We start from the raw sequence: 22,820 nt of genomic DNA on the forward strand, positions 1-22,820 counted from the left end.
GTTTTCAATGTCCCGTTCTGGAACATTCGACGGTCTTTTGTACTTACCACCTTTGTTATAAACGAACTTGTTGGAAGCCTCAATTATTTTATGCACTATTAAAAACGAAATACGAGGCCAATACATTCCACAGCCACCGTTTTGTTATGACGCACGCCGTAGTGGGGGACACCAGAGTAGCTTTGATCACCTGGGGTTCTATAAAGTGCGCAGAATGCAGGGCACATGGCATTTCTATCGCATTCCGGCCCAATCGGCATGTGGCTGCAGCGGCCGAGATTAAACGCGCAACCTGGGGCTGAGCATTGTAATTTGTGAATCAGTTAGATGTTAGTAGATGTAAAAATACCCTAGGCTGATAAACACAGAAGATTTCATCGAAGACAAGCTGTGGGTTATATTGAAGAAAGCCTTCTTATTTGGAATTTCTACATAGATAAATTATAGCACAAAAAGTTCTAAGCACAAATACTTAGCTCGCAGTTGATACAGTAGGAGCAGGATGCTTGCATGCAGTAAAAAATGAAATATTGAATAGTGATGAAATAGGAAAACATTTGATCGCATGAGCACGTTGACAAGCAAATTTTGTCTTTTCAACCGTTGTGATTCCTAAGTGTGGAAGCATCATTCCGTGTGGTGATCTCAGTTATGAGTTGTTTGGAGTTGTCATTAGTTTCAGTTCACTGCTGGCTGTTTTATAACTTTCCATCTGAAGTGCCTCTGGTTCGAGGCATACATATGTATTCGTCGTGTGCTTGCGCGGAATCATACTACACGAGTTCAAGGTCAAGTTATAGCAACGGACACCTGTATTTTTAGAGTATGCTTTATTTTTTCCCACATATTCATTCATCATTGATAGTCACATTAGCAAGTGGCTTTAGCCTACGCTTGTGCAGACAGAAGATTGTTTATATCTTTAAGATGAGATCTGACTGCTTTGACAATCATTTGTTCAGTTACCTTCCGGAAGACACCGCTGAAGAGACGTGTAGCAGTATTTATGATGGTGTTAATCAGAAAGTCTCCATGCTTTACTGCGTCAAGTTTAACCTCCAGTCCATCGAGTTTAATTAGTTCGAAACCCCCGAGTAGAAGTTCACCGGCATCAGTCCTGCAAAATACGAGAAACTTAATTAAATAGGTGGCATAAAAATATAACACGGTATAACTTTGAGCTCTGAGAAATGAGGGGATGAGGTTCTCAGTACTAAAATACCGGGCTTTCACAAAATTCAGCTTTCTGAATGCTTTACTAGATCAACTTCGAATTGCATAATCGACGATCACTCTCTGCAAGAAAAAAAAATATTGATGTATATACTTAGAGCTCGTCCACGTGCTACGTTGTAGCAACTTCTCTACGTTGTAGATTGCCGAATGAAATAGGAACATCATAGAATTTGAAGAAGGAATGGCATATTTGTTGGCAGATTAGGTTTATACGAAAGAAGCACGTGTATCACCGCCGTCTATTACCGCCATCGGATTCACGGCTGTGCTCGATCTCTAGCATCCTTAGCGCCTGCTTTATTGGCGCGTTTCGAAGTGTTTGCATTCCGCCACGCAGTTGAGGGTTCTGAAGGTGGCGCAACCCGCCAACCCCGTCCCTCTCGCTGCTACGGCATCACTGACGCATTTGGCTTTGCAACGCTAATAAATGCACCTGCTTTCACGAGCGTGAAAGATCATTTGTGCCTGACTCTTGTTCACTGCTGCTGAGCAGTGGGAGCCCCCGCCTGCTGGCCAGCAAAGCATTTTTAGAGGTGCGTAAAGCTAATGCCACTTCTTACATTTGGGTAAACAGCGAGCAAATCTATCTTCCCCAGAGCTGTTGCTTGGGCTTCTTGGAACTGCTTTGCAAGAGAGTCGTAATACTCAGCTACATCTCTGTGTTTTTCACACTGTTAGCTCCATTCTGAAAAACGCCCTTATAACATAACCAATGTTTATTTCGTATGGCTTCCAAAATGCTTTCTTCGTGCTTGTGCCTTGCGCTGTGCCTTCCCTGTTGCGATGCGAAAAATAGATGATCCAGCCACAAGGTCTCCATCTCTGCCGTACGTCAACTGACTGCGCAGCAACGTGTTGTTGAACGTGCTGTAAAGTCGCTACCGAATATAGAAATTCTCAGTTTTCGGAGGTCCCTAGGCTCGGGTTTTGCCTTCATCCTGCGGCCGCCACAATTTAAGAGAGCTGTAGCTTGGCGCCAACACCAATTTCTCTATTCAAATACATGTAAAACTGACAACACTAACGAGCCAAGCACTGTGCTGGTTTCAAGAAAATGTGTTGCATGTAAGTGAAGATGGTAATTTGCAACGGAACGAATCAGAAGCAAGACATAAACGCGAAAGAAACAAAGGTAACATGAGTACACAGGGCTGACGCTTGATCAACGTAAGGGAATTATGGCTTAGTAAAGTATTTTCTTGTTTTCTGTTTTACTAACGCGTATTTGTCCAACGTTGTAGAAGCGCCAGTCCTCTGTCAGTGTCCTATCAGTGTTTCTTTCGGGCTTTCGTTTCCCTTTTCAGTTATGAACCAGCTCGCGCAAGAAAATGTTTTAGTAGAAATGTGAATTTCGATTGAACACAATTTTGATACTTTTTGCAAAACTTTTCCACAGTATGCAAGTTTCTAACTAGTGTGAGACAGTATTCGAAGCGGTAGCTGTTCACCAAAAAAGATATTTTGTTGTCCGGTAAACTGCACATGTTAAAGCGCCTAATGCGGACAAATGTGGCGGAGTGGCTATTTGGCCGAGTGGGTTAAAGATGGCGGAATAGTCCTTGCGCTGACGGACACACACATGTCTGTAGGGGGATCAATGGAGCTGTCCTGCAACGCCTTTCTATTTCCGTGTCCGTCCGCGCAAAAGCCATCCTGGAAGGACAAACATGATATTTATGTTTACAGCTTGCTTAAGTCAGTTACAATGTCTGCAAGGGTTTTAAGAACGTTTTCGTCACAATATATTGACATATTTGAGGGCGATTGACTGCTGTTGGATAGCGTACTCTTCATACATTATATTTTCTCTGTTTTAAATGCAGTAATTCTAATACGTGCAGTTGACAATATTATATCAGTTTTACTGAGTTACATATTTGAAAACTCGGTACTTGAATTTCTGTTCTTTATTTTTTCAATTTTTGATTTTACACTCTTTGATACGGAAATTGCCGGATAAAATAAAACTTCCTCCCTCCTGTCACTATATTATACTTCTGTTTTCTTATAACCGTAACGAACCACATGAAACTCGACAAAGTGGTTGCCAAGAAAAAGGATTTCTCCATTGTCATGTTGAAACAAGAGCGTCAAAAACACAGGCACAGACAATGAGATTGAGGTGACAGCGCTCTACTTCTAACAAACTTATTTGGACAAAAGGCGTAATACCTTTATACATATTGTGACAATCTTACGTACGTAGTTGGTTTACGCCTCAACAAACAGTATGGGGGGCGTCGAAGAGAGGTGAACGAGGAAGACGACGTGCGACTGGCTAGGTGAACCTCGACAGGCGCTCAGCTGATGAAGGCCATCGCGTCGAACTCTACCCGGCTTGAAAATAACCACCTTTCGTGGGCGTAACAGAGTGGTGGAGGTGCGGGGTACGACACAATGTACCACGGAGTCGCAACACCTAGAACTTCGCCGGAGCCGTCATCTTGCTGGTGTCTTGCCAACGACCTTCCCTAAGGCTTAGGACGGAGGTGGACAAATGCCAGCTCTGAGTTTCACCTGCTCAAAGGTGAGCGCCAGTTGGACCTTTGCAGCGCTACATGGAACCCCGCTCGTTTGCGGGAAAAGTGGGCGAAGACGTCCAAGAGTGGCTGACGCACTACGCGAGGGTGAGCCGGTACAACCGTTGGCATTCGTTCACTCAGCTTGAATATGACGTACTCTTTCTGAGTGAGACAGCGCTGATGTGGTATGAAAACCACCAAGACTCCCTAACAACGTGTGAGCGCTTCGTTGATGAAATTAACAAGGGTTTTGGCGACTCCTACGCCAAACAGAAACGCGCCGAGAGGTCACTAACTCAAAGAGCTCAAAATCCTGCAGAAACAAGCACTACCTACATAGCAGAAATCCTCAAGCTGTGCAAAATCATCAATTCGCAGATGTTTGAGAAAGACCGAGCCGGACATCTCAAAGGAATTGCAGAAGATGTCTGCAATTTCCTTATAAGTAGGGAACACGTTGATTCCGTCTCAGATGTCGTACGTCATCGCCGTATGTTTGAAACGTTGAAAACACGTGGCATTGTGCTAAAATTTTGACGCTTGGCTAATGTGACAACCATCTCCAGCGTCGATGAGAGCCCGTCCGCCGGTCTTTCGTCTACTATACGACAGATCTTGCGTCACGAACTGCTGCGACACCAGGAACTTGCGCACAACGTCATACAACAACATGATGCTTATTACACGCAACACATGACGCCTGCCGCACCCTGCGCTTCGTGGCAACCGGTGGTATGTGTCACAGACGTCAACCACAGAGGAGCTCCATGGCCACGTGAGGGCACATTGACGCCCTAACACCGACTTGCAGGACACCATCGCCCCAGCAGATTTGCACGCAGACCGACCGTTCCTCCTGTGCAGCAGGCTCAGCCGCTTCGCTGTGCTACACGACCCCCCACGGCGGAGCGCTTCGAGGAGCAGTTCATCGATCGTCCTTTACCTGTGTGTTATAGCTGTGGCGACTTGCGTCACATTGCCAGGTACTGCACTGACCACCAACCACCGAGGTTCGACCGATCGACGATGTCTAGGCGGTACCGCGCTTCCCCAGGCGAAGTGCATTCGCCCTCGCACACATCCAGGAGGCTTCTCTCAACAGCACCCGGAGCCGCTGAGGAACCGTTGTCCAGCATCCGATCGCAGCTTGACACCACCACCCGCTCCTCGCGTAAGCCGGTCGCCCTCTCCGCGTCATCGCTACCCGTCGCCACCTCCAGAAAACTAGTCAATGCGACCATTGGAGGTGAGGTCGCTGGACAATCTTCGATGTCGACAGAGGTACCTCCAACCTTTTGTATGTTTAAGTATAAGGTGTCTGTATTGATTAATGGAGTTTCTTCAATGGCCTCAGTGGACATGGGAGCAACCGTTTGAATGATGAGTTTTGCGTTTAAAAGCCTCCTAGGACGAAAAGTGATGTTTCGCTGGGACCGTGCCGATATGTTTCGCGGAGTGAGTGGGGAGTTGTTGTATACTGTGGGCGTGCGCAATGTAGACTTTACTTTGGGTGGTCAAATATTTGACGCAGAGTTCGCTCTTCTACCTCATTCTACTCATGACGTAATCCTGGGCCTTGTTCTTTTTAAACTGTGTGGTGCCACTCTCGACTGCAAAACGGGTGAAATCAGTGTATGTACGAGCTTTTCTGCTGCCTTTATGGACGGCCCACCACATCATGAAATTGTGCTTTGTGTATCCAGGGATAAAGTTGTGCCTCCGTTATCCGCAACCTGTTTTTCAGCTGCCTGTTTCCCTAGCACCGACTGAACGTTTGACGCTACCATGGATCCAGCTCATCTGAGTGGCATCAAGAGGAATGTGCTGATACCGTATTGCACGCTGTCATTTGTTCAGGGACGCACTAACTTATGGGCCGTAAACTGTTCGAGTGAACCTGCAATACTACCACAACGTCTGAAACTTGCCGCCACCATGAAGATCAAGTGCTGTCGTTTGCCATTCTTACAGAGGCCCCTGATTCTGCAGATGAACGCTATTTCGTTAATGCCTGCGCTGCTGCGCACTCCTCAATTGTAACTGTGGTGAACAAGTCACTCAGCAATAAGCATCACCACGAAATGGCGAATATTCTGATGGAACATGCCCAACTGTTTGACTTTTTGCAGCAAGAGGGGCCACCATTCTTTCCTCCTTCTCGCATACACCATCGCTTAGATACGGGATCTGCCCAACCTTTACGACAGAAACCACACAGAGTCCCACCATCGGAACGCAAGGTGATCAACGACCAAGTCTAGCAAATTCTAAATAAGAATGTAATCCAAGAATCCTGTAGTCCGTGGGCAGCGCCAGTGATTCTGGTTAAAAAGAAAGATGGTACATGGCTATTTTGTGTTGACTACCGCCGTCTCAACACCATCACTAAAAAGTACGTATATCATCTTCCGCGTATTGATGACGCTATCGACTACCTTTCATCAGCGTCTTAATTTTCGTCTGTTGACTTGAGGTCGGGGTAGTGGCAGATTCCTATGCACAAGGCAGACGAGGAGAAAGCGACATTTTAACACCAGATAGACTTCTTGAATTTAGTGTGATGCCGTTCGGGCTGAGTAATACGCCTGCGACTTTCGAGCGCTTTATACTTCCCACTTCAAACCTGCGTGGTTTGAAGTGGGAAGTATGCATGTGCTATCTAGACGATGTAGTGATTTTCGGGCGCACGTTCAGTGAGCACAACGCACGTCTCAATCTTATGCTAGAGTGCTTGGGCAAAGCTGGTTTGGTGCTCAACTCCAAGAAGTGTCATTTTGGAGAGCTCCAAACACTGGTTCTGAGGCACCTAGTGGATAAGGACGGTATACGACCCGATCCAGCGAAGACTGCTACGGTGGAAGCCTTCAAACAATCTCGCCATGTAAAAGAGCTACGTAGTTTCCTAGGGCTTTGCTCGTACTTCCGCCGGTTTATTCGTGGATTTGCTAACATCGCGTATCCGCTGACATGCCTCCCCCAGTAGGGTGTTCCCTTTGAATGGACTCCTGAATGGGAAGCTAGCTTTCGTGAGCTGAAGTCTCGTCCGACGTCCCATCCCATTCTCCGACGACGATGCGGTTCCCACAGAGGTTCATACGGACGCTAGCGGTATTGGCATCGGCGCTATCCTTATTCAGCGCATCGACACCAAAGAGCACGTCGTCGCCTATGCGAGTCGCTCTTTAAGTAAGTCCGAGCGTAACTACACCGTCACAGAGCAAGAATGTCTTGCAGTGATTTTCACAGTCTACCGCTTCCGGTCACACCTGTACGGGCGCCCCTTCACTGTCGTGACAGACCACCATTCTCTGTTCTGGCTGGTTAATCTCCGTGATCCGTCGGGCCGGCTTGCGCATTGGATGGACACTTCGTTAATAATAATAATATTTGGGGTTTTACGTGCCAAAACCACTTTCTGATTATGAGGCACGCCGTAGTGGAGGACTCCGGAAATTTTGACCACCTGCGGTTCTTTAACGTGCACCTAAATCTAAGCACACGGGCGTTTTCGCATTTCGCCCCCATCGAAATGCGGCCGCCGTGGCCGGGATTAGATCCCGCGACCTCGTGCTCAGCAGCCCAGCACCATAGCCACTGACTTCGTTTACAGGAATATGACCGCCTCTCGCGCATGCCGCTTTCAACGACGGACTGCGACGCGGACAACTTCGACCGCTATATCGCATCAGTGGAGCCAGGATTTCCTGATATAAATGCCTTCAAGGTCGAGCAATAAAACGACAGAACTTTAGAAGCACCGCTCATTACTGCAAGGCAGTCAGCACCAGCCACTCGTTCTGCGTTCGTGATGGAGTTTTTTACAAAAAGAACTATTCTGCTACAGGCCCACGGTATCTCCTGGTGGTCCCGGAGAGTCTCCGTGTCTCCGTCTTGCGCGCTATGCATGACGATGCAACATCTGGTCATTTGGGATCTGCGCAAACGCTCTACTGCCTTCAAGAAAGGTTTTACTGGCCTAAAATGTGCCAGACGACCGACCAGTATGTGTCCAACTGCAGCGAGTGTCAACGTCACAAGCGTCCGACGAGTGCTCCTCCTGGTCGACTACATCCAGTGCCATCCCCCAGCACTGCTTTTGAGCAAGTTGGCATCGACCTTCTCGGTCCTTTCCCGCGGTCATCTGATGGAAATCGCTGGATTGTCGTGTGTGCTGATCACTTGACACGCTACTTTGAGACAGCTGCAATACCATCGTCTACTACAACCGGAGTGTGTTTTTCTGCTGGGTTTTGTCATTCTTAGACATGGACCTCCCAGAGTCGTCCTCAGCGATCATGGGCGGCATTTCACTGCAGACGTAGTAGAAGAGATGCTTCGTCTATGTGGTTCAAGTTTTCGACATTCCACCCCATATCATCCACAAAGAAACGGCCTTACCGAATGCACGAATAGAACTCTTACTAACATGCTGTCGATGTATGTCGCGTCAGATTATAAGAATTGGGACAGCGTGCTACATTTCATTACGTACGCATTTAACACCTCACAGCACGAAGTTACGGGCTACAGTCTCTTCTTTCTTCTTTACGCTCGCCCGCCTCCTTGACACTAGACACTATCTTCCCGTTTTCCAGCTCCGATAATCTTTGTATATCAGAGATAGTCTGTCTCGCTGAAGAAGCCCGACGACTTGCTTTTTGCGGACTCTTGTTTGACAAGACCGCTCGAAGGAACGCTACGACCGCCGACGCCGACACGTGATATATGGCCTTTGTGATTTATTGTGGCTCTTGAAACCAACCAGAAAACGTGGATTATGTGAAAAACTGCTGGCCCACTATGTTGGACCCTATGTTATTACTCAGCGTATCCGCGAATTAACCTACCGCATAGTACGCCTCACGTCAAATCGCCGACGGTCAGCAAAGACTGAACTTTCGCATGTCGCCCGTTTAAAGGCCTTTATTTCCCGACAGCCTGTGTGAGTTGCCCGGCGGGCTTCGTATGTGCAGAGGGAAATGTGACACTCTTACGTACGTAGTGGGTTTACGCCTCAACAAACAGTATGGGGGGCATCGAACAGAGGTGAACGAGGAAGACGACGTTCGGCTGGCTAGCTGAATCTCGGCAGGCGCTCAGCTGATCAAGGCCATCGCGTCTAACTCTACCCTGCTTGAAAATAAACGCCTTTCGTGAGCGTAATAATATATATGCACAACCTATTCTACTATCTAACCAGCTATCACCCATGCGCATGGAAGCTAACAATGATAGCAACAAATCAAGAGCCCTACCATCTGTACGTGTTCTGGAGATAGTTGAGCTCTTTCTTAGTGAATGCTATAGAAAATAGCAGGGCCACCTGCTGGAGCTGTCGTTTACCTGTAAGCACACGCACGCGCTTCAACCTTTTTTTTATTGCGAAAGCAATACTGCTCGCACTTTCGGCCCATCGGTGGTCGTGGCGCCTCCTGACACAGCTGCGCGTCACGTGACCGTGTGACGTCACGCCACACCGAGAGACGGGGCCCCAGCTCGCGGCATCGATGGTGGAGGCGAAGCCTTGCGCGCCGCTGCTGCGGCGCTACCGAGAGAGGGCGCTCGCTGGTGTGAGGTCACACCAGACCGAGAGACGGGGCCCCAGCTCGCGGCATCGATGGTGGAGGCGAAGCCTTGCCCGCCGCTGCTACGGCGCTACCAAGAGAGGGCGCTCGGTGGTGTGACGTCACGCTAGGAGGATAAATGGGGCTACAGCTTGGCTCCTCGCAGTGGTCGGCGCGCTGCCTTGCGCTATGTTGGATGATGTATAGCCATAAGTTTAACAAAGGCCAACCATGTCCACACCATCAGCCGATCCAAGGCGCAGCCAAGGGTATTGCTTTCGCAATCTTCCAGGCTTAACCAAGCTAAGCGTTCAGCCAATTTTTTTCCTGCAGGCGTCAGCATCGCGCGAACCAAGAGTGCTGCGTCCATTCGGTAAATGTTCTCAAGAAACCAAGGCGGAGTCTTCCGATGCGTTTGCTGAGTCACACATGGTCTAGCAAGGCCGCTTTGGAACGCGAGCACTGTTCTTGCGTTAAGAGAGAGGATGATTGCAGAGAGGAAGAAGCGCTTCACCGCTACCGTGGATACGAAAAGCGAGAACGTAGTTAAAGCGTCGCCGACTTTTCCATCTGCTTATTTCATACGGTTCCATCGGCAAGCGTTCAATTATCGCCCGCGGTCTCAGCCCAACTGTGTTTCTGCCGCTATAATGGCAGTTGCCAGTAGTTATGCGCAGTTTCTTTTTCTGCACCAGCAGACCTGCAGCCATCGCATACAAGACGTTACACAAACAGCAGGAACGTGATCTCGGAAAGCAATGGTGCAGACGCACTACCAGGGAGAAATGGAATGCTCCCGCCAGGGGAGAAATTGAGCGCTAGTGTCGAATAGAGTCTTGACCTGAAGGGAAGCTGATGCATGAATCCCGCTCCCCACCTAGGGCGATTTGTTCAGACGCAACTATTTCGCGCATGAGACGATCACGATGCCTGCACAAATTAACAGCTTCATCAAATAGTCGTGAGCAGCCGCGCGTTTTGCAACGCAGTGAAAGCTACCTTTCCAGCGTATCGTTTAGATTGAACAACATTACCATGTTACTATGTATTTAGATGGGAGCTGCTGTGCTAAAGCTTTCTCTTAATGAGGCTGAACTATCACAAATGCAAATTAATGAGAATAATGCGTTACTTTGGCAATTTACATTACTTTGAAGCACGTTCTGACTGTCTTTGCTCCGGCCCCTAAGCTTTCTTTTTTATTTATGTGTGTTCGTTTTTTGTCAGTGCCTCGACAACTGCTTTTGAAATTTTGGTAATGCATTTCAGCAGTGCGTTAGCTGCAACCTAATGGACTATCGACCACAAGCCGACTCCCATTCTCGGATTTTATGATCACGAGGAAGGGGCCGTGGTTTCAACGCTTTTCCATCGTGCGGAAGTGAGCGCAAGGCGAGTGGTTTCCTAAACTAGTGCATGAATGCATGCAAAGGCTGGACCTCTATAACATGGTTCGCAGCACGCTATCTAGTGGTTAGCCGTACGCCTGTGGAAACCTAGTTATTGCCACCGAGCGGCAGGGCTCTGACTGCCTGCTGTTACCTCTAAATGAGCGGCGGTTCGTCACGTCCGTTCGAATAGCGAAGCGGTAAAGCATGCGCGATACGCCCTTACCAAGTCAAAATAAAGCGCGTTCCTACAGAGAACGTGCAGCAAGCGCTGGTGGACGCCAAGCATCGGTTGGCGAAAAAAGAGTGTTATACGTGGTTTCCTAAGCCATGCGGGTTCGGAAACGTCACCTTAATGATTATTCAATTTCTTGCGTTCAGCATTACAAGTGGGTTTCACTTTCACTTTCACTTTCATTTTCCCAATACATTATCATTTCTATATTTCAATAAACACAAATAATTGACCCTATAATTTTCTTGGTTTCATTGTGCGTTGTATTAAGATCAGTTTGACCAACGAAAATCGGGTGCGTTGGTTCCACTTCTTCCCGTTCAGTATACAGGGTATGCGACTGTCATGCATCAAGATTTAACAGCACGCAAATGCCACGTAGCTGGCCAGAACAAAGGCAAAGTAGTTTGCCATCGCTTGGAGATACACAGACTATATTTTGCATTCCACGTAATTACATGATTAGACTCAAATAATATATCAAGTTGTCCGGTATTATAATTTAATGAAAAGCGTCAATGAGAAAATTGTACAGCTACATGAAAAACAATGGATGCACCTTTCTATTGCTCAGTACATGGTACATGAAAGTGTTTTTCCAAGCCCGAAGAGAGACCGCGAATACACGCAAGGGGCCTCGAGTGGCCAGTGGCGCGGCCATTTCGCGTGCATTCGGGGGCTTCTTTTCGTTCGGAAAAACTCTCCACACATACGCATATGCACTGTATCCCAGCTAACTTTACGCAAAGCTTAAAATATGGGAATGACACGAAGCTGGACAGAACTTGTAGAGACTCAGATTATTTTTTTGCACTTCACCTAGTTACGTAATTAGTCTAAGTCATTTATTCAAGCTTCATAAAATTATAATTTGATAAAAAGTGTGAATGAGACAACTATAGAGCAACATGACGAACTGTGCCGAGTAGGGTACAACCCCGGGTCGACGCTTGGCCAGCGTCACGACATGTTAAACCGTCGTTTGCCAGCATTTTATTAAAGTTATCCCTATCCTATCCTATGACGAACTGTGGATACAGCTTTCTGTTGCTCTATGCGTGCTACATAGAAATGTTTTTCCTAGCGTGAAAGAAGCCCGCAAATGCACGCGAAATTATCGCAGGACTGGCCGCTCGAGGCACTCAAGCCTCATAATCAGATCGCACTTTTGGAACGTAAAGTGCCAGAATATAATACTTCATTGTTAATTTCCCAAGTTTCTTTTACCTCCTTTACACTTAATTAGGGGGCATAGGCACACTTACTCATTGAGATGGATGGTCATCCTGGTTGCACTAACGGAGGCGGACATGTACGCGACCAGGTGGTGCAAACTCGCAGCATTTATCAAGGCCGTGTAGTTTACAAGCAGTTGCTGAGTGCCCACATCTATGGTGGCGCGGAAGGTACCGTTTTCGGCACGTACAATGTTCGTGCCTGTCCGCGTAAGTGATCCTAGGCCTGAGACTGATCCTTCGAGCAGCAACGCTTGGCCGAAGAAAGAAAAATCCACCGTTTGGTCGGGTAGCGCCATGGGGTCCAACTTTAAAAAGCTGACTCCTAGCCGAAGCATCTTTGTGAACAGGTCGGTCTTCCGGTCAGATGGGGTCCCTGCAAACGAAAAATAAATGAATGGGGACTATCAGTGCCACAACATCTCATTATCTCCCGTTTTCTGTATTGATTCCCTACGACTAAGCCTTTATTGCTTAAGACGACAGCGAGCCATTCATTACCAGAGAAAGAGAGAGATTGAAGGCAGGAAGCAAAGGCAGGGAGGTTACAGGTTGAGTCCAGTTGGCGACCCTACGTGTGGGGAGAGGGATCCACAACGACACCGCCATGTTGCTACCTTTCACATTTGTAACGCTAAAGATATATAAATATGCAAAAGCTTGCAAAAGCAAGCATATATACGTAAGAGGTATATGTGAGCGATGGGAAAATTTCATTCTGTGTACTTTTCAGAAAGATTCTATGGCTATTTATAGCATTATTAAGTAAAATTTATGATTCGTAAATGGTGCGCTGGTAACCGTCTGAAACAAATGACTCCGCCATCGCAATCGCGTTCCTTGCACGTCCCGTCTTAATCGCATCTCCTCGTTTACGCCTGCGGTCGTAGCAACATGGCGTCACCGTTATGGTTACCGATTGCAATGCATAGGCGATACGGGCAGTTTTATTCCAGCGTTGGCTATATTAGCTTTCTCGGATGATGATGATGATGATGATGATGATGATGATGATCTTGTAGATGATTTCTTAGCACCTCCCTTGAAATGCGCCGGTGAGAAATAGTCGCCTAGCCTGCTTGAGGTAATGACATATGTAATATATGCTTTTCAGTCTAGCATTTTGTCTATATCTCCTTTGTGTTTTCTTTCCCTACCTTACAACTTCTATATCTACCTTGTAGCGGTACCTATGCCTGTATCGGATGCGGTCCTGCAATATCTCCCGTGCCTTTTTACCACAAATACTCTAAACATCGCTTGAATATCTCGACTGCTGACCGGTTTATGTCTTCCATCCACTTTAAATATAACCGCTTTTGGAAGGCACGCGTTCTCTACGGACCTCACTGGGTCAATACTTTCGCATTCTATTAAGATGTGCTGAGTTGTGTTCGAATATTTAATGAAGCAGACGCATGCCTAATGCTGTAGTGAATATTTACTCCGGTATGTTCGTGTCCTCAGGCAACCAGCTCGAGCGTGAAATAGGAAGGCACTTCCCTTTCTGCTATCGAACACATTTTCACACCTAATTGCTTTATTCCTATTCTCGTAAGCCACCATGATCTTCTTTGTTTCCATTCTTTGCATGCAGTTCAATATTTCTGTTTCTATTACTGTGGTTGTGAGTAGTGTTGGTTGCCTATTTGCACTTTGACTTCCCCTTTCCTTGGTCGCCAACTTCCTTGAACTTTTCCTCAATTTCTCTGTCTATGCTTTTGAGGTACAGATAGTTATCAACTTTAAGCGCTCGTTTATTTTGATTCATATTGCTGAAATTTTCTTCGAAGCTCAGTTAGTTCTGCGCTTCTCTGGCTTCAAAAGAAACCTAGTTCACGTCACCCTGCCCTTTCTAATTTGGGGTTTTATCGTAGGCCCAGAAAGCAAACGGCCTACCGAGCTTTGGTTAACTTCCACCCCAACAAAATATGCAATTTTAAGCGCATAACTGCATTTTCGAACCACGTGATTACTTTGGTTTTCAATAAAGATCATAATTCTAGGTTTGTCTGCTAAACGTGGGAGGCCTAGATATGTCGTTCCGTCGCTACATATATTCGCATGTCTGTAAACATCTTGCATGGTCCGCTAGTAGCTCTATATCGTCCGCGTACTCCAGCCTTCTGTTGCACCCTTTGCCTTATAAAAACGTAAGATAAATGAAACACTAATCCCATAGGGAACAGAGAATTTTCACCAATATATCGCATTTCCGGCGTTGCCATCCGGACACTTGTACTCGGTTGAACCTATGTATCTCGCTTAGCTGCTTCACGAAATTGTCATGGATGCCTTCGTACTGGGCATTATCCCATAACACCAGGGATGATTAATGTGATTTATTGGCATCCCTTTTCAAACCGGGCGGGGACAAGTAGTCACGTAGCCTGCTTGATTTCATCAGGTATGCTGTACATTTCTTTTTCATTCTAGTGTTGTTGTAGACATCTAAATAAGCTTTTTTTTTCTCTCAACCTTCTCTATTTTTTATCGCTACTTGCGGCTGTAATGGATCCTTTCGTATCAATATCATCTCTACTTTTCTTTTTCACCAGTACTCTAAACGTTTCTTGCTTATTTCGACTGATGACCGTTTGATGCTTCCGTTCGCTTGAAATCCAAAACGGTTCTGGAAGGTGTACATTACCTCCGGGTCTCACTGGTTCAATCCCTTCGCATTCCATTAGGACGTGTTCACCATGCTCGGAGTTTTGCTGCAGCATACACATGCCTCCTCGTGTTTCGGATATTTGCTTCGGTATATTTTTCACCTGAGGCAAGCAGCTCTTGACTCTAAAAAAATCCACGCTTAATCTTATGCTAAACTATAAGTTTTAGCGTGACCCGCATGTAAATGAGGCGTGAATGACGTTTGAAGCTACACGAGGCCATAATAAGCGCGACATTCCTTCACGTAAGCATGAGGAGAAGACTGCGTGCCATGGTTCGGTCTTGTGAGAGCGTGAGCGAGCCGCGTACGCGGGAGGGATGCAAATCACAGGCTTAACATCCCTGGGAGCTGTCGCGCGGGGACTTTCCATAAAGCACATAAAAATCCAAATGGAACCGTGATACATCATACAATCTACACCAAGCGTGGGCGAAGGAGAACAACGCTCTGCGCCTTATCACCACCCTGCGGAGAATAAAACTCTTTTTCTTGTGGAGGTTCATGAAGACCATTCTGTTTTGAAGACTGCTTTCGGCTATTTTTCGTGTGGATTCTCCGGCGGACTGTCACGACATTCGTTCATTGCAGCACAGAGCTTTCGGTCTAATTTTCAGACTTGGCGTGCATCGCCATGTTCACTTCTACAAATATTCTAGGCGTGCAGCCCGGGTGGCCCATGCATACAAAGTGCGACTTTGCCCAGTTTATGTGATAAAATCCACCAAGGTCTCACGCCTCAGGAACTGCATTTCCATATGGGTGGTGCATATATTGAGGCCCCTCACATGCCCCTTATGAACAATTGGAATATATAGCTGAGAACAGAAGTCATGGTTCGCTCTTCATAATTGGCGGCTAACTGGTTATTTCTCTTGATTTCCGGTGTCTGCTTGTATCATGGGTGGTGCAAAATTTGCCTTAATGGTGCATTTTAGTAGAAAGGGAGAGCCTTCTACGAGAGCCGTAGATTTGATTGAGAAAGAAGAAGCAGCCAGTCTCATGCTGTTTTCACGGGCTTTAACGCGGGACTGGTAAATTTCACAGAACTATTCTGTGAATTGTGGTCGAGTACCAAATACCTACGATTATAATGCAAGGTAATTTTAGAAATTTCTGAAGCCGCAACGCGCCACGCGTTATATTCTGGTGCATGACGGGAATGTAACGTGGTCTTTGTTTATATATATATATATATATATATATATATATATATATATATATTCGCCCGGTCACCGTTCTCTCCATGCCTGTGAGCACCCCTCGCCTCGGTCAAGGCTGGCCAGGAGTTGCCACTGTTCATTTGGCACCGTGTTTCTTGTCGTGATTTTGAACGCTGTCATTGGCTCATCGATGTAGTTACGTCGTAGTAATCGCAGCTTGGGGCAAGAGCAAGTGCAGGTGCGGCAAGCGAGGGGTCCTCGGGATCACGCGATGCACCACCACCGTATCCATGAAATGCTTTGCCGTGTTGAATTGTATTGTGGCCCTCCCGAAGGATGTTTATGGAGTAACTTTGGTGGGTGTAAAGAAGTACGACGGTATTCTCGCTGAAAGTGACAAAGGCCTCAGCTCTGGTCCTTTCGCTTAATTTTGTGACGGCAGTCAGTAGCAACCAGGAATGAAGGTCTGCGGAAATCCACTTTTAAGCGTCGTTTCCTGTTCTCTATAGCATCAGTTCGCTTTATAAGCGAACTATATATATAGCGCGTTTCTTTGGCTGCACCAAATTTGCACCAAACCCAAGGGTCGCTGTATATAGGAGCTATATTTTGGGCCTTACGTGAAGAAAGTATGTGCTCCTCCACAGCTGAGCGTGCACTGGAAAATGAGTGTAGGTTCGCGGTGGTGTGCACCGGTTCATGGACGCCAAGGGAGGCAGCAGCTCCGCCATAGTTAAAGGCTCATTCATAAGGAAATGTCGGGCAAGGCTTGCGGACTCAAAGTGTGGTTTAACGCTGTTGGCTAGCGGATAATGAGGTTATGAAAGTTGTCGCTGCCGTAGCTGCCTGGGAGCCACAACTGTCGCTTCATCCAGGTTTTGTTGATCAACCGAATAAGTGAGTCTCGTTTAAAATACCGTGTCATGCAGTGTACATAAAGTAGGATTATGATGATAAAGGTTGGTGAAGGGGAACGCAGCTAAATTCATCTTACTGCGTTCGCGCAGTCCTTTGGCTCTGCACACACTATCGTGAGTGGCTTAGTGAGGCCAAGTTTTGAGCGAAAGGTGCGCGTTCTCCTTTCGCTCACTTGCGTGCGTGCCACCCGAATTCCTTTAAAGCACGTCTCACTGTACGAATGCCATTCGGCGAGCGTGTCCTTCGCGGATGTCTCTTAAATGTACGGTGTATAATGATAATCTTTTGAGCTTATGCATCAGCCACCTATCGCGACTTAAGCCTTTTAAAGACGTTCCTGCTGGTATTTTTCGCTCCATTTATATCATAAAAAATATTAGTAAGCTGCATCAGCTGCATGCAGTAAGCTGCATCCGTCCTCCATATGGGCGTAGGCAGAGACAATTAATTCCCTAGATTCCGCACATGTAGGATAATAACGCTACCTGTTTCAATCTTCGCAGATAGTCAGTAAACCGTATGTCGATGCTCATGATTCCGCACATTATGTGTACTGAAATGCCGAAGCGTATTCACAAATTTAAAATGAACATTGTAGACGCAAGTGGCAGCACTGGGATAACATAAACTTCCATGTCGTCCTTGCTGGGCTACATCTGATGTTCTGCTCCCAAACCTATTTACAAAGAATACCCGCAGCAATAGACTACAACTATATGAATACCCAACTTCGCAAGTAGTGAATAGCCACAGTGTAGATATTGCCGGAACCAGCAAATATTATTGCGGAAGCTTCAAAACCCTGTAACTGAACTTATTACACGGAACCATGTGTTTTGTTCGAAAACATTTACGGGTTTCCAGAAATTTCTTCTGGGTTGAAGGTGCCACTAGTGCGTTATTAATAACAACGTGGAAACATCTGCTCAAGTAGTTTACAGAAAGCATGCTTTTCAATTGGAGCGCTACGCTTCCTATTATCAATTGAAGGCACAAATAGAATGGACATACTTTGTGTTGTGTACAACGTATTCCAACAACGTGCAGATAGTTCACCTCTGTGCAAATGTTTGGTGGGCATAAATTGAAACGACAACGAAAAATCATCAAAGCCGCTTGTGGGACTTAAGTACTTTAGAATGTGGTACAGATTGTGTTCAGGCTTTTACGTAATATAGTGCAGTAAGGAAATCGCCGTGTCTCAGGAGGCTTGAAGCAAGGTCCTCAAACGCAGGCAAATCTAGAAACACAAAAAGTATTGTTCTCATGTTTTGCTTGGTAGTATTGAATTGCGGACAATGGTCTACATTTTACATCTGATGCATCTCTAGTCCAGTCCCTAGCGTAGTTTCACCCGATTGGCAGCTACTAAGGCCCGCATTGCGTAAGAAATATGCATTAAAAAATGCAGCAGTCCGTTGGAGTCGGGCTTCACCCTAGTAAGGCTGCGAGAGCGTTTTCATTCTGACGCAGCAACAAAACATAATCTTATTCATTTCGATCGGCTCTTAACGGCGTTATTAAGCTGAACGAAATCTTAAATATTAAGCGTATACGTTATGCAATTTATTGAATTCGGCGTGTTTTTGGGGATTTGAGTATATCCAAAATGTAAAAGAAACTCCGGGGTTTTCATACGCAAAAGCGCGATCTGATTAAGAGCCACGCCACAGTGGGCCGCTCCTGAGTAAGTTGGACCCCGTGGAGTTCACTAACGTGCAGCCAAAGCGCGGCATAAGGGCGCGCGTTTGCTTTTTGCCCACATCGAAATGTGGTGGCTGCGGCTTTGGTTTGATCCCGTGATTTTGTGCATAAGAAGAGCAATGCCATACCGACTAAGCCACCATGGTAGGTCATGCAAAATATTCCGTTGCCGCTAGGACGCTTCTCTGGACTAATTGAGTCACTCACCTCTACCACGTTTGCCGTAAATACCATTCAGAACACTTCAGATGAAATGCATCATACTATGAGTGACACAAAAAGACAAGAAATGGTAAGTTCAGAGGGCTTTCATGTCATTTTTTTTGTCTTGTGCATGTGGACCCACATTGAATGTAGTAGAGAATGCGATAAGTTTGATGAGTAAGCGGAAGGAAATGAACTTGGATGTTCATCCTATGTTCATTGACTGCACGAGGCAGTTGTGTTCGTATAAGCTTTTCAAGCAAATGCGCTTCAACGTTCTTCGTCCGGGATTTTGTAGGTCTCATCACATCGTCACATTGTCCCCCCTTCTCGATCAACCAGATGTAGAAGAAGAAATTGCCTCCAGGATCATACAAAAGAATTGGAGGTTTATAGCACAGCTCCTGTAGCATTGCACAGACCAGTTTTAGTTCACACTTCCAATTTTTGAACAGGAACTACGTATCAAACACACCCTTACCGGCTGCTACCCTAAAAGCAGAAATCAATTGAATATTGTGTACTGGTGCATCAAATAATTCTTCAATGAAAGGCTGCAACCACACAGGAGGCTGCAGATTCTTCACAATGAGCTGTAGAAATGTACGTTACGTAGGCCTAGGAAGAGCTTTCGTACTTGAAACGCACGGCGCGGAGTCTCCTGCTCCTGCGAGTTGGTGCCAGAATGGTAATAAGCACATTCCAATAGAGAGTTGGCTTCTCACGACTCTCCTGACGAAGATAAAGTTCTATTGCCAGTCAGTTTCATAGACCTCCCGCCTAGCTGGTTTACGAAGACGCCATAAAAGGATGAATTAAGTGAAAAAAAGTTTGAATTTGGAGGGAGGGCGCTGAGTGGATCTACATTAGGTCAGAGGTGCGTAAACGTGTTTATTGTGCCATGTTGTCTTGATGTTCCTGTTCTCAAGCATAAATACGCAGTATCTCGCCCAAAGACTAGTTCTACTATAGTCCAATCCCTTTATGTTGTTTCTGTTTTTGCCCAATGCTTTTTCGCACCGGAGAATCTTCTTCTCAATTGATTAATCAATCATTGTGGCGGGTGATTTAGGCTTCTTTTAGTATTTTCAATTCTTGTTTCTTGGGCCTGTGACAAGAACAAAACTTGCGGATTGCAGTGGTTGATATGTGCGGGATGGCAATTGCCTATATTCCTGCATTTTAAAAGTAATAAAAACTATCAAATACGAAAAAATATTATATAATTATTATTGGTCAGGGCCATCTATACGCAGCAAACGATTAGCAGCACGAATATCGATGTTAGTATACGTTTATGGGGTCAGGTCGACAGTATTTAATTAAATACCAATCAGTCTTTGTTAATGGTGATTCATCAACCCTCTCCCACGTTAAATCAGGAGTACCAGAAGGGTCTGTACTTGGAGCTATCTTATTCTTAGTTTATATTAATGACATAAGCAATAACCTGAATTCTACAGTCAGATTGTTTGCAGATGATTGCGTGATATACAGGCAAATAATTGAACCTTCTGATTCACTTCAGTTACAATCGGACTTAGACAAGATTAACAATTGGTGCACGCAATGGCAAATGGAAATTAATACCTCGAAAACAAAAGTCGTGACATTTACCACAAAAACTGACCCAGAACCTTGCCATTACATTCTAAACGGCATGACCGTAGAATCGGTACCGCTCATAAAATATTTAGGGATCCATTTAGCATCCGACCTTTCATGGAACATTCACATAGATGTGGTCATTAACAACGCTTCTAAAACACTCGGATTTCTCAGACGCAATCTGCGTTCAGCTAATGCAGACACTAAGTATTTAGCATACACCACATTAGTGCGCTCGCAGTTGGATTACGCCTCTTTGATTTGGAACCCATGCCAAGCATACTTAATAACAAAATTAGAGTCTCTTCAAAATAAAGCCGCTCGATTCATGTCGAAGAACTAGTCGCGTACGGCAAGCGTGACTGAAATAAAGAAAGCTCTCAAGTTACCTCTTCTTGAAAGACGTAGAACGCTTTCCATACTGTCCTTTTTCCACAAATTATATCACAGCCACTCTTCCTTTGCTTTGCCCCATCTCACGCCAACACATCGCATATTCCCACGCATTGACCACCAACTCAAAGTCGAACCCATCTTTGCCGGCACTAACCTCTTCTTTCATTCGCCGCTCGTCCTAGCCATCCGTCAATGGAATCTTCTGCCTAGCACCATTGCATCTGTCATTGATTACGAAGCGTTTGTAACCAGTTTGAAATGTCACCTTGAGCTGTAACCTTCATTCTTCCCCTCTCCTCACTTCATACATGTGTGTGTATATATAACGCTACTCTCTGTAACAATTGAATGTTTGTTGATGATTGTTGCTATGTATCTTTATATTTTGTTTTTCTCTTGAACATGCTGTTAAGGGTCAGCGACTTCTGTACACATCGTAGTACTGCGTTGCTTTGTACTAACTGTTGTTTCCTCCCCTATGTAATGCCTGCTGGGCCTTTAGGGTATTTGAAGAAATAAATAAATTAATTGAATAAATAACTACCCTAATTTAAGCAGAAAGGGCACCTGCATTTTCGTTTCTCATTTGAGTGCTGAAGAATCTCCTCTGTGTCCCTATGCTAGGCGATGCTATTTTTGTACTCTGCTTTCACTCTCTCTCAGCTCTCCCTCCCCCAGCCCGGCCAAGTCGCAAACGTAAAGGGAAATCCAGCGGCGCTCTACCAGCCCCACTGTAAAAGACTAAAAGCTTGTAAAAAGCTGTTGCCACTGAATTCTCAGTGACTGGTACATTTCCTGCAGTGGACATAAAACAGGCTGACGACGATGATGATGATGATGATAGATCAAATCTGACTCTGTAAAATGTTCACCAGCCCGTAAAACTTTAAATTACAACATAACCTTAAAGCTTCAGTACTCAGCTCACATACATCACCAAAGCAGACCGCAATTCATAAAGACGAGATAACTGGTCAGAATGGCATCCGTCACAGTGTAAACGAAAGTGTTAGAAACACGAGAAATACAACCTACGCAAGACAAACGTTAATGGTAGCGAAATGTGTACAGACTGCGGGGATATTTCTTTCATTTTCCATTATTCTTGCCTTTCGTCATAGGCTCGCACTCCCGCTTGTCACCGGTATCATCCGCTACGTGAGACAAATAAGAAATGAATAGAATCAGCAAGAAATAAATGGACTAGCATCAGAATGAACAGGAAGAGAATCGGTACGGCTCCACTGGTGTTGCGTACCTCATCTCGTTTTCCGTGTTTCCTGTGCCTTTAATTGCTACGTGCCCAAACAAAGAACCCAATTCAATCACTGAAACAACGCCGGTCTCACCTGAGCTGTGACTTCCACACGTAAACGCCAATAGCAAGATGACCAAAATTCGTTTGTCGAAATTCATGACTGCACCGGGGATTCTGCACGCACGAATGCGACCCAAGTCGGCGTCCAAGCCTCCAGCCTTGCTGCTAGTACTTGGGAGCGCTCACGCGAGCCTTATATCACTGGCGAGCGTGGGCAGCGCGATAACAATCACTAGGTCAAGCCCTGTTTCCGAGACGCGGGAGAAGCGCTTACAATGCAGATGCTTCATCTCCGGGTATCTGAGACTTCGAGACGTGGAAACGAACAGATGGTTAGACGTCATTCCTAGGCAATGAGAACCGAGATTAAATGACATCGCATGAGCGAGAAGCAAATGTTGGCGACTAAGAACAAAGTCTCTCTCGCTGATCTGGACCGCGTAATGCATGCTATAGGTGTGCGCTGCCTTTCGGAAGCACTCAGATGTTTTCTTGGAGTCGCATGTAAGAATCGCAAAGACGACGGTCAACAAAGCCAAACTTTGGTCATAGTGAAGATGGAGAACCATCTGCTATATCTCATGCAGAAAAATAGCAGCTGCACTACTGGGTAAAGGTCACCTTGAACCAAAATAATTAATATGACCATGCGATCATC

The 22,820-nt window shown here is 45.9% G+C and overlaps 1 protein-coding gene across 1 annotated transcript; it reads right to left on the minus strand.

The window, feature by feature from the left end:
• Positions 1-813: 813 nt before the first annotated feature.
• LOC142566815 (uncharacterized) lies at positions 814-22,340 on the minus strand. Its single transcript, XM_075677696.1, has 3 exons — positions 22,194-22,340; positions 12,211-12,556; positions 814-1,117 (listed from the first exon to the last, which is right to left on the minus strand). Exons 1-3 carry the CDS (start codon positions 22,258-22,260, stop codon positions 889-891), a joined length of 642 nt encoding a protein of 213 aa, XP_075533811.1. The 5' UTR covers positions 22,261-22,340; the 3' UTR covers positions 814-888.
• Positions 22,341-22,820: the final 480 nt, after the last annotated feature.

This window comes from Dermacentor variabilis, unplaced genomic scaffold, assembly GCF_050947875.1.
Source record: "Dermacentor variabilis isolate Ectoservices unplaced genomic scaffold, ASM5094787v1 scaffold_13, whole genome shotgun sequence".
Lineage (NCBI taxonomy): Eukaryota > Metazoa > Arthropoda > Arachnida > Ixodida > Ixodidae > Dermacentor > Dermacentor variabilis.